Source organism: Sarcophilus harrisii, chromosome 3 (assembly GCF_902635505.1).
Source record: "Sarcophilus harrisii chromosome 3, mSarHar1.11, whole genome shotgun sequence".
Classification (NCBI taxonomy): domain Eukaryota; kingdom Metazoa; phylum Chordata; class Mammalia; order Dasyuromorphia; family Dasyuridae; genus Sarcophilus; species Sarcophilus harrisii.
The window spans coordinates 467,673,589-467,686,731 of NC_045428.1; the positions used below are offsets into that span (position 1 = coordinate 467,673,589).

Consider the following 13,143-nt stretch of genomic DNA (forward strand, 5'->3'; position numbering starts at 1 on the left):
CTTATGTAATATTAGATTTAAAAAAATAAATTTTTCTTCTGTCTTTTGCTATTTTTAATATCATCATAGTGTCTTCTAGTATCATTTTCCATATTCTTTCCCCCCATAGAGTGCCATTCTATATAACAAACTATTATTATTATTAGCTGATGGAGTTGTGGTTAAGTGACTTGCCCAGGGTCGCACAGCTAGGAAGTGTTAAGTGTCTCAGGTCAGATTTGAACTCAGGTTCTCCTGGCTTCAGGGCTAGTGCTCTATCCACTGTACCACCTAGCTGCCCCAACAAATTATTTCTAAAGGCAAAAGAGAGAGAGAAAAGAGAAAAAAAAAATCAGCATAACTTAGCAGTACATTGGAAAAGTCTGAGAATATGTGCAGTGTGCAGTGCTTGTAGATTTTCTACCATCATGAAGGAGTGTTAGGGGTGTCCTTTAATATCTCTTTAGTCAAATCATGCACTTTAAAAATAATTTTATTACATTCATTTTTGATTTTTGGGAGGGAGAGGAAGAGGGAGAGGGAAGTGCTGCTTTGTGATATCAGTCCTGAGCTTTAAGAAGGATCAATTTGAACAGCTGAGTGACAGATGGATTGGAATGGAGATAGACCAATCAGTGTACACATCATTAAATCTCTTTAATTTCCTTATGAAATGATGAGTGAATTACCCCTAAGATAGCCTCAGACATTAAATTCTATGATTTTAGAGGTAGATTGGTAATATCATTGCATTTTCAGAAAGAGCGTATCCTGGGAAGAAAACACATATCTTAGTACAACAGAGTTAGAGAAAGAGTAAAATGAGATTTAGTGGTGTAAGATAGTAAAAGAGACATATTCATGCGCTTCCCCAGGATACAGCCTCCCTACTAGAGCTAAGGGAAATAGCTGGGATGAAATATAAATTGAGTGCATTTGTCTTTCTGCCCAGGCCCAGTTAGAATATCTATGGAAGGTATAGTTCAAAAGAGGAAATAGCACTTGAGGAAATGGTGTGCCGTAATTAAGCAATGACCAGAATGTGAGGGCATAAGTAGAAAAAGAAGGTAAGGTTCAGGGAGGGGTACAGTAGCATGCCCGTCAGGTTCAGAATTTTGTGGTGTTTTTTTTTTCTTACATAGCCACTTGAATTACTTGGTCTTTGGTTTTCTCATTTCACAAGTGAGGTTTATCGCAGAATGCGAGATTTAAGTGAAGCTCTGTTCCAAGTTCAATCTACAGATGCCTTCTGCCTATGCCAGCTGAGGTCCTTCCTCCTTCCCTATCCCAAAAGAGTGTGCCTAGTGTGGGCATTAGAATGGTCACAAGCTCTTTATATGGTAACAACTTGAAGCAGAAACTGATTATATTCCTGAAAGAATCCCTAACCCCACTTGGAAGAGCAGTAATAGGAATTCATTCCATCTTTTGTGTGTTCACTTTTTGGTTTTAGGAGACTAGTCTGAGAAGCTGCTCATAAAAGACTTCCATTGACAGGATGGACCTCGGTGACAAATGGACTTTGGAGGAAGGTCATAGGTTGGCTCATCCTGGAATGCCTCATTTTGCAAGTTCAAGGGCAGGTAGGATAGCTTTCCACTTGCCTAATCCACCTGCTATCTTCCCTCTATTGCCCATGTTACTCTAGTGTTAAACTTTCAATTAGAGGTTCTTAAACTTTTGGGGGATGTCTTTGTCTGCTTTACTGATGTTGGAACCTGTAAAAAGACTAGGGCTAGAATCAGTAGATCTGGATTAGAATCCTACTTCTGCCCCTTAAGGGACTGAGCACAATCAGTTTCCTCATCTTCAAGATAAAAGTGATTATAGTTGCCTGACCTGCCTTATAGTATTTTTATGAGGAAAACATGTAGGATTTAATTAAAGGTTTTGTGACAATGGATAGAGAGCTAGGCTTGGAGTCAGAATCCTTTCTCTCTTATTTACTCACTGTATGTCTCTGGGCAAGTCACTTAATCTCTTACTGTTCTAGATAATTCTCTAAAGGTCTGCCTGTCAGAGAAGTTGCCAAGTTGCATTGGTAGAGAAAATTTGTCATCAAAAGCTCCTTACCTTAATGATATCATTGTTCTAGTTTCTGTTTGGTTTTATTTTAAGGCTATTTGATGCAGGTAGGCAAGTTATGTAAACTTTAAGCTTCCGTTTTTTCTTTCTTTCTTTTTATTACAGCTTTTTATTTTTCAAAATATACGCATGGATAATTCTTCAACATTAACCCTTGCAAAATCTTGTGTTCAAATTTTTCCCCCTCTTCCCCCACCTCTTCCTCTAGATGGCAAGTAGTTCAATATATGTTATGTTAAACATGGTAGAAATATATGTTAAATCCAATATATGCATACATATTCATACAATTATCTTCCTGCCCAAGAAAAATCAAATCAAACCGGAAAAAATGAGAAAGAAAATAAAATACAAGCAAACAATAACCCAAAGAGAAAGAATGCTATGTTGTGAACCACACTCAGTTCCTACAGTCCTCTCTGTGGTGTAGATGGCTCTCTTCATCACAAGATGATTGGAACTGGTCTGAATCATCTCATTGTTGAGGAGAGCCATGTCCATCAGACTTGATCACTTTATAATCTTATTGTTGCTGTATACGATGATCTCCTGGTTCTTCTCATTTCACCCGCATCAGTTCATGTAAGTCTCTTCAGGCCTTTCTGAAATCATCCTGCTGGTCATTTCTTATAGAACAATAATATTCCATAACATTCATATGCCACAATTTATTCAGCCCACACGAGTGGGCATCCACTCAGTTTCCAATTTCTTGCCACTACAAAGAGGGCTGCCACAAACATTTTTGCATATGTGGGTCCTTTTCCCTTTCAGATCTCTTTGGGATTTAAGCCCAGTTGTAAAACTGCTGGATTAAAGGGTATGTACAGTTTGATAACTCTTTGGGCATATTTCCAAACTACTCTCCAGAATGGTTGGATCCGTTCACAATTCCCCCAGCAATGTATTAGTGTAAGCCTCAGTTTCTACAACTACAAAATACAGGTAATAATAACTTCTTAGGCAGCTAGTGATACAAAATATAAGATATTGGACCTGTAGCCAGGAAGATCTAAGTTTAAATTGTAAGGATAAAATGAGATAGTATTTATAAAAACAAACAAAATTCATAAATCTTAAAGCATTACATAAAAGCTAGTTATTATTACTATTTCAAAGTGTTATAAACATCAGATTAAAAATATGGTTTGTTGCTGTCCTTCATTTTCAGAAAGGACCAAACTCAAATCACCTCATTAGATTAAGATACAGTATGTTTGAATGTTATGATTTAAGGCTTACAAGTTTTTGTTTGTTTGTATATATATGTATATATATGCATATATATACATATAATATAAAATACAAATAGAAACCTTTGGGGTGGCTTCTCTAATTTTGTGCATCTTCTCTGAGTAGTGTACACCATACTAGGTGGTCCTGTGCCAGTGTCTCCCATGTCATGCAATTAATTCTAAAGTTCTCAAGAGAGACCTTAAGAGTGTCCTTGTATCACTTTTTTCTAACCATGACATGAGCACTTTCCTTGTGCATGTTCTCCATAAAATAGTCTTTTAGTCAAGTGTATATTTGGTATTCAAACAGTGTGTCCAATCCAACAGAGTTGCACTCTTTGTAGTAGAATTTGAATGCTTAGGAGTTTAATTCAAGAAGGGATCTCAGTGACTGGTATCTGATCCTGCCAGTTGATCTTCAGAATCTTCCTAAGACAATTCAAATGGAAGTGAGTAAGTTTCCTGTCATGGTGCTGATATACAGTCCAGGTTTCATAGGCAACCAACAATGAGATCAGGGCAGTGGCTCTGTAGACCTTCAGTTTGGTAGTCAGTCTGATACCTCTACTCTCTCACACTTTTCTTCAGAGCTTCCTAAACACTGAGCTAGCTCTGGCAATGCATCTATCAATCTCATTATCAATGTATACATCCCTAGAAAGGTAAATGAACTTATCCACAGCATTCAAAGCTTCTCCATTTGCTGTAACTGATGGTTTCACATTTGGATGATGGGGTTCTGGCTGATATAGTTCCTGTGTTTTCTTGGGGTTGATTGTTAAGACAAAACACAAGCAGCAGAGAATCAATTCATATGCCATTGCATCTCAGCTTCAGAGTCTGCATTGAATGAACAATCATCTGCAACAAAAAATTCATGCACCAAAACTCCTTCTACTTTAGTTTTGACTTTTAGTACTTTCAAGTTGAAGAATTTACCATCAGTGCAGTAGCTGACCTTGGTGCCATGTTTGTCCTCACTGAAGGCACTTGACCACATGGCTGAAATATCATGCTTAAAAAGCATTGGAGCAAACATACCCTTGTTCTATTCTGTTGGTGACTGGAAAATGGGAGCATTGTCCCATTATCCAGAACCCGGGCAAGTGCGCCATCACAAAATTGATTATTATACTCTGGGCAACCAAATGTTGACATGATTTTCCATAAGCCCTTGCAACTGGCAATATCAAAGACTTTGGTCAGATGTACAAATACAGACTCTGTTCTGCTCGTGGTGTTTATCCTGTAAGAATCAGGTGAGAGATACACACACATATAACATATATGTGGATATATACATATATAAATTCTGATAAAAAGCTATATAATTTTTATTGTTCATTCACTTCAGTAATGACAAACACTTTGTGACCTCATTGTGTTTTTGTGACAAAATACTAGAATGGATTGCCTTTTCCTTCTCCATGTCATTTTACAGAAGAGGAAAATAAAACAAACACGGTTAAGCTACTTGTACAGGGTCATATAGCTGTCAAATGTCTGAGGCTGGATTTGTCCTTAGATCTTCCTCACTCCAGTGTTAGCACTCTATCCACTGTGTACCCTAGCTGCCCATAATAGATGTGATGTTAAATATACATACATATACACATTTAATGCAGATACATACATACACTCACACACTCACATTTCCATATCTGAAGCACTTTTCAGGAATGCCTTCCAGATATGTTGCTATAAGGGTTGGGTGGAGAGTGTTTTTCATACATTGCACTGCTGGACTATTTCTGTTGAATCAGTTTTTCATTCATTAGAAAAGAGACTCAGGAAAAGTCTATACAATTATAGGACATTGTCTATGGGAATGGAATGCTTGACTGCTAAGTATGTTAGAGAGGCATTATGGTCTGTAATGAAAAGAGAAATGGACTGGGGTGTCAAAGGCACTTGGCTCTGCCACTGATGATGATGATGATGACAACTAAATTTTATATAGTACTTACTTTACAATTATCTCATTCAATCCTTGCAACAACCTTGGGAGGTAGGGTTATGATTATCCCTGTTGTTGTTTTTCAATTGTTTGTAGTCATGTCCAATTCTTTGTGACCCTATTAGGGTGTTTTGTTTTGTTTGTTTGTTTGGTTTTTGGCCAAGATAATTGAGTAGTTTGCCATTTCCTCATCCAGCTCATTTTACAGATGAGGAAACTGAGGCAATCAAAGTTAAATAAGTTGTCCAGAATCATAAAGCTAGTAAGTGTCTGAGGCCAGATTTGAACTCAGAATATGAATTTAACAGAGGTAAATGACTTACCCAGATTTATACAGTTATTAAATGTCTGAAGTTGGATTTGAACTGAGTCTTGGTGAACTCAGTCCATATGCTCTATTCACTGTGCCTATCACCTATCTGCCCTAACTCACTGGGTGACTTGAGGCAAGCCACTTCATCCCTTGGCATTTCAGTTTCTTCATCAGTTAAAATGTGAGAATTAGACTAGGATCTCCAAGGTCCCTTTTAGATCTAAAATGCTATGATCATATGAAAACTTAAGCATCCAGAAGCTCAATAACTTACCCAAATTCACATAGTCAAAATCTCTGTTTTTTCAGATCTTATGATTTCTTTGCCCCATAAACTTTACCCTCTCTCTGAAGCTGTGCCATCCTGCTGACAGTTTCCTCCTCTTTTATATGGAAAAAATACCTGACTTAACCAGCTCACAGGGTTATTTTGAAGATAAAGTAAGATAATTAATGGCTGTAAAAGACTTCAGGAAGCTAAATACATAACATAAATATGAGGTTATTATTATAATTTTTAGTCATAATAAAAGCCACAGTGGAACAATGTCTCTCTGGAGCCTACCCTTCTGCTCGTTTTTTTTTTTTTTTTTCCTTCCATTGAAGCATTCTTTAGTTGACCCCAAGCATTGTGCCATTACTTACTACTCCTAAATAGAGACCAAACTCTTTGTATGAGCCTGACAGCACTTTCAGTGCTGCCCACTGGCTACAGCCCCATAATCTGAGAACTCTAGGGCTCAGGATGCACTTTAGAAGCTGGTAAACAACCTCCCACCTGTAATTGCTGTAGCCACTCCCGTGGAACAGCCTACACTCCCACCTGGAAAGCTGCAAGATTTCTGTTACATGTCAAGTCAAGCCTAGTCAAAAAACATGTATTAAGTACTTTTTATATGTCAGTCATCTTGTTAAGTGCTGGGTATGCTAATACAAGTTTAAAAAAAAAAAAGATCTCTGACCTCAAGGAGCTTGCATTCTAATTTTAAGAAGACACAAAAAATGGAGCTGAAAAGTAGGGTGGGATGGGGATGAGGGAAGCACTGGCAGAGAGGGAAGCATGACTGATCTTGGCCCTTCCTCAAAACTGAGGTTCTGAGAAGAATACATCAATGGGAGAAGAGAGGGTGGTGGGAGAAGGCAGCAATATGGTGACATTCTGAAAAGTGAAGCGTGGCTAGAGGAATAATCAACAATCCTCATAGGGGAATTCTTCGTACTGACCAGTCTAACCTACCCATTTCTTATGTTGACTGCAGAGTTATTGAGGAATGGTGTTTTGTGTGTAGATAAAGTGTGGGAGTTTGTGTAAGACCTGGTACCTCAAGACATACCCTTGCTGACGGCTAGCTTGCATCCAGTTTCCTCCTGGGTCAACACCCTAGTCACTGGTTCAAGAAAATGAATCTTTTGTCTTCTGGGTCTCTATGGATAAGCCCCACTGAATTATGTGTCCTTAGATGACATATTGGAGCCAGAAACCTAGTCTGAATAGTCATTACCAAGAGGCTTAAACTCATCTGTCAAAACTTTTGTCTAAGAATATGGTTCTGAGACCCCACTTAGCTTTAATATAATATGAGACTTAACTGTCTTAAGTAACAGTGACATATTAGCTGGTTTCCCAGCTTCATTATAGGCACATCTCAGACAATGCCATTAATCAATAACATCATATATATGTATATAATTTTGTTGTTGTTCATGGTGGGGCAATTAGGGTTAAGTGATTTGCCCAGGATCACACAGCTAGGAAATGTTAAGTGTCTGAGATTAGATTTGAATTCAGGTCCTCTATTCACTGAGCCACATAGCTGTTTGGTAGAAATCATTAATACTTGATTTTCAAGGAAAAGTTACATGATTGGCATTATTGATTTATCTCATATTGGCATCGGTTGCCAATGATAATGTTTTAATCAAGATTTACTTTCAAACAATAGTCTTTAATATTATTTCATAATCAAGAAAAAATGACATCTTAAAGCACAATGCATCTTCAAGCAATGCTATTGGTACTGTATTTGTAGTTCTTTTTTACAACAATGGATTTTTACTTTTCAAAATAGATGCAAAGATAGTTTTCAACGTTCACCCTTGCAAAACCTTGTGTTCCAAATTTTTTCTCCCTCCCTCCCTCCTTCTTCCCCAGACAACAAGTAATCCAATATAGGTTGAATATGTATAATTCTAAGCAAATTTCCACATTTATCATGCTGCACAAGAAAAATTAAATCAACAGGGAAAAATGAGAAAGGAAAAAATAAGCAAACAATAAAAACAAAAAGTGAAAATACTATGCTTTGATCCACATTCAGTGTCCATAGTCTTCTCTCTGGATGTGGATGGCTCTTTCTATCATAAATCTATTGTAATTGCCTTGAATCACCTCATTGCTGAAAAGAACCAAGTCCATCACAGATGATCATTGTGTTATCACGCATACATTGTTCTCTTGGTTCTATTCTTTTTGCTTAGCATCAGTTCATATAAGTCTTTCCAGGCTGTTCATCATTTCTTATAGAACTTTAATATTCCCTTACATTAATATATCATAACTGATTCAGCCATTCCCCAACTGATGAACATCTACTGAATTTCCAATTCCCTGCCAATACAATAAGGGCTGCTACAAACATTTTTGCACATGTGAGTCATTTTCCCTTTTTAATCTCTTTGGGATACAGACCCCCAGTTTTATACCACTTTGGGCATAGTTCCGAATTTTGTAAAAGATGAAACTGAAATGAAATGTATTACCTGAGATCATATAATTAGTTATTAAGTAGCAGGACCAAGCTTTGAATATAGAATCTTTAACTCCAAATCTACCATATCTGTTATATATTCCATGTCATTGCAACTGAAATGACAAAGTTTGATAACATATGCAGATCTTACCTAGACTAACATCTAACAGTTAAAGAATTTTAGATGGTATATGAAGGTAATGGAATATTATTATTCTAAAAATGATGAAAAAGCTTATTTTTAGAAAGTCCTGGAAAGATTTACACGAACTGATGCTAAGTGAAACAAGCAGAACCAGGAATACATTGTACACAATAACAACAGGAATATGCAATGATCAATTATGAAAGATTTGGTTCTTTGGCGGTCAGTGATTCAAAACAATCTCAATTTACTTTGGAGAAAAAATGCCATCTACATCCAGAAAAAGAACTAAGAAAACTGAATGTAAATCAACACAAGCTAGGTTCACTTCTTTTTTTTTCTGTTTTTTTTTTTTTAATTTCTCCTATGGTTTTCCCTTTTGCTCAGATTTTTCTCTCCCAACAGGATTCATAAAGCAATGTGTGTTAAAAAAAAATAATTTTTTAAAAATTTTAAAAAGAATTTAGAGCTAAAGGGAGTCTAATTTGCCTTTTATGCCCACTCTTTTTTTTTTTTTTTTTTAAACCACTTCTACAGTCTGCCTAGGGCTGTTGGGAACTTTGTTCAGATCTCGATACCTGTATTGATTATTTAATTGTCTTCATGGAAAGTAGAATTTGATCTCCATAAAGAAGAAAAAGAAAATAAATAGGTATTATCCCAGTACAAATCTGATAGCTAGGTGGAGAGTCAAAAGGAAAATCCCTAAACTACTACTACTCCCTTTCCCTACTCTTATAGTAATGCAAAAAAGTGCACTCCTCCCCCTTAGGCACCTGGGCAAATTATCTCTTGCAATAAGTCTGCTAACAATTTGTCAATCAATTGTCCCATGACTCCACTCACTATTTTTGTGACTTCCCAGACAAAACCATCTATGCCCCTCCCATATGTGTTATCTTTCCCATTTAGAATGTAAACTCTTTGAAGATAAGAGTAAAGACTTTCTGGTCTTTTGTATTTGTATCCTAAACCTTTGGTATATAGTTAACACTTTATAAATGCTTTTTCATTCATTCATTATTTCAACCCTGTGTTTTCTGGAATTTTTTCTTTGGGGAACTTAATCATTAATTTCCCTTGGAGTTTTCTTCTAATGGCCTTATGGATTCTTAACTAATAGACTTCAGTCTTGTCTTTCTCTCTCTTCCCCTTCTCTCTTCTTTCTTTCTCTCCCTCTCTCCCCCTCTCCTCTTTTTTTCTGTCTCTCTGTGTTTCTCTAAATATGCTAATGGAAAAGTTCTAGTACATGGTCACAATTATCTTTAACTTTCAGGACCCTCAGTGATTTGTGCCATGGATGCTACCCTCAAAGTATTGTAGCTAGAGGACAGCAACTGAGTCCTGAGGAGCTTAGGGTAATTTCTATTTTTTTTTCTTTCTTTTTTTTTTTTTACTTTATAGGTTTTTTTTTCCCCCCCAAATTTATTGGCTTGAAATGAATAAAAATGAATCATTATCTTTTAGTTAACATTCAAAAATATTTCTTCACATTGACATTGTTACTATTTATCTGAAGTCAGCAAATATTTATTACTATGTGACAGATATTAGATTGAACATTGGAGATACCAATATGGGGGGTGAGAAATGTTCTTCCCTCAAAGAGCTTACAATCTAATAGTGATGGAGTGGGGGGGGGGGGGGGGGGGAGAGAAACAGTACACACAAAAAAACTGAAAACAAGTCAAAAAAATCCCAAATGAGTGATGTCAGAAAATTCAAAGTGATCCAAAATGAGTACAGCCAATGGGAATGGTACCTTTCTCTTGAGTCCTGTATTTGAAGATCAAATTTTCTCTTTAGTTCTGTTTTCTTCAACTGAAATTATTGAAAGTCTCTTACATTTTTAAAGATTCATTTTCTCCCCTGAAAGATGATGCTCAGTTTTACTGGGTAGTTAATTCTTGGTTGTAATCCCAGGTCCTTTGCCTTTCAAAATATGGTATTCTAGGCCCTCCAATCCTTTATTGTAGACACTGATAGATCCTAGGTAATCCTGATTGTTGTTTCTCAATACTTGAATTGTTTTTATCTGGCAACTTGCAGTATTTTTTCTTGAGATCATAGTTCTGGAGTTTTCCAACAATGTTCCTTGGGGTTTTCCTTGTGGGATCTCTTCCCAGAGATGATTGATAGAGTCTTTCAATGGCTATTTCCCTCTCTAGTTCTAGTGTATCAGGGAAGTTTTCCTTGATGATCTCTTGAAGAATGTTATCCCGGCTCTTTTTCTGGTCATGGCCTTCAAGTAGACCACTAATTTTTAATTTGTCTATCCTGGATCTATTTTCCAGGTCAGCTATTTTTTTCAATAAGGTATTTTACATTTTCCCCCATTTTTTGCATTCTTTTTTAGCTTGTTAGAGTAATTCTTGATATCTCATAGAGTCATTACTTTTTATTTGCCCTATTTTAGTTTTTAATGTGTTATTTTCTTCAGTTAGCTTTTGTATTTTTTTTTCCATTTGATTAGTTCTACTTTTCAAGATGGTGTTTTCTTCAGTTTTTGTTTTTTGTTTTGTTTTTACATTTGACCTATTGTGGCTTTTAAGTAATTGATTCAGTGGAATTTTTTGCATATTGGCCAACCGCATTTTTTAAGGAATCATTTTCTTCCATAATTTTTTTCCTTCCTTTTCCTAGCTTTTGATTGTCTCTTGCATACCTCTTGTCTCTTTTCTCATGTTTCTCCCACTTTCTTATTTGCTCTTCTAAGTATCTTATGAGCACTTCCAAGAGGGCTTTTTGGGATTGAGACCAATTCATATCACTCTTTGAGATTTCCTCTGTGGACATTTTGTCTTTGTCTGAGTTGGTGTTTTGGTCTTCCCTGCCACTATAGTAGCTTTCTGTGGTTAAAGTTCTTTTCTGTTTCTTGTGATTTTTCTTTTGTATTTCCTCTTTTTTTTATTTTTATGGTCAAGCTCTCCTTCTGGGGTAAAGGGGGCACTGTCTCAAGCTTCCTGTGCAGCTCCAAGACTTGACTTTGAGCACAGGATCCCCTTGTATTTGTTGTCTTGTTCACAGCAGAGGATAGCTCTATCTGCTCTTTCAGGCAACAGCTTGGTTTCCCAGGCTGGCAATTTGCTTCTGAGCTAGGACCAGAGGCTGCCCCACTGATCTGCTCCACTACTGAGTCAGGACAGAGGGTCTCAGTCGCTGATCTGCTATGTTTAAGACTCTCTCGCTGGCTTTTTTCAGACACTGTCTATGCTGGACTGAACACCCTTTCATCCCAGTGAGACTGACCTTTTTTGAAGTTCTTCCAATCTATCTTGAGCTGGAGAATGGTTTTATTTTATCAGACTCTGTTCAGAGACTTGATTTCATATGGTTTTTGAGGAAAACCAGAGAGCTCAAGCAGCTTCCTGACTTCACTCTGCCATCTTGCTCCACCCCCAAACCTCTGCTCTTGGGTAATTTCAAATCACATCTGTTCTTTTTTTCATATATTCATTGATATTTCTGTACCCATACCTGTGTGAGGGTATAGATCTCTATGTCAGGGTACGTTTGTGTGTGTCTCTGTTACATGTATAAATATGTAGTTGATATAAAATATATCATGTATATAAATATATGCAGGAATTTAAGATTAGAGAATTCTTTTGGAATGTGAAGATCATCTACTTTAGCTTAATAACAGCAATAATAATGAGAAGTAGTTCTGTGTGTGCTTTGGAACTAGGAAGGCCTGACTTCATCTCTTGTGTGTGACTTTCTAGCTGAGTGATCCTGAAGAAGTTACTTAACCTCTCAGTGTCCAACATAATTCTCTAGGACTACAAGTTGCAGAGAGAAGGTAGTTATTTTATTCACTTATGCAGCAGTCTTTAGAATATTTTGAAAGATTAGTAGTAGAAAAGTGACTTGTCCCAATACCATTCTATTTAAATTCCATCAAAATGACTAGAAATAAGATATTAATGTTGATAATAATGATAGCTAACATTTTTACAGCATTTTAAGGTTCACACAATGCTTTAAATCTGTTATTATATTTGATCTTCACAACAATCCTATGAGGTAACTGTTATTATCCTCATTATACAGATGAAGATTGAAACTCAAAAAAAATCAAATGACTTAACTAATGCCACACAATAAGTGGTAGAGCTGGGCTTCAGAAGTACATATTTATAATTATTTGTGATTTATATATAGACAAAGTTAATCTGACATCTTCATCTTGTGACTTTTCTTTTGTACATTCACAAACATACACATGCCCTTGTTGATAAGAGATATAAATTTTCATTTTCCATAATTACCTATTACTGAGCACACAACTATATACAAATATATATATCCTCATTATCGTTTGAATTTGTAGTATTCTGAGTATAATAAAATAAATCCATAAATAATTAAAAATAAATAAATAAATGGAATAAATAAATAAAAAGGAATTCACAAAAATTTTGTTTTTAAAGTATTTTGAAGATATACTTAATTACTGACTTGTACATACACACATACATACCTATCCCTATGTAAATTTATACCTACATATCCATATCCATATCTTTATCTACCTAAATATATTCAAAGATCAAAATATAATTCCTGCTACCGCCACCTTTGGAATATTGAATAATATTTAATGTCTATTGTTTTCATAGGCAAGTCAGTATCATATAAAGCTCATTATCTTTATCTCTTTGTTATATCTAACTCTT

At 36.0% G+C, this 13,143-nt stretch overlaps 1 protein-coding gene across 1 annotated transcript in view; it reads left to right on the plus strand.

Moving 5' to 3' along the window:
* The first annotated feature begins 1,477 nt into the window (after window positions 1–1,477).
* The window catches only part of AMOTL1 (angiomotin like 1), a 244,964-nt gene continuing 233,298 nt past the window's right edge, over window positions 1,478–13,143 (plus strand). Inside the window, exon 1 of the mRNA XM_031961026.1 lies at window positions 1,478–1,562. Within this exon, the coding sequence (XP_031816886.1) occupies window positions 1,478–1,562 (85 nt within the window). The remainder of the gene's footprint in view (window positions 1,563–13,143) is intronic.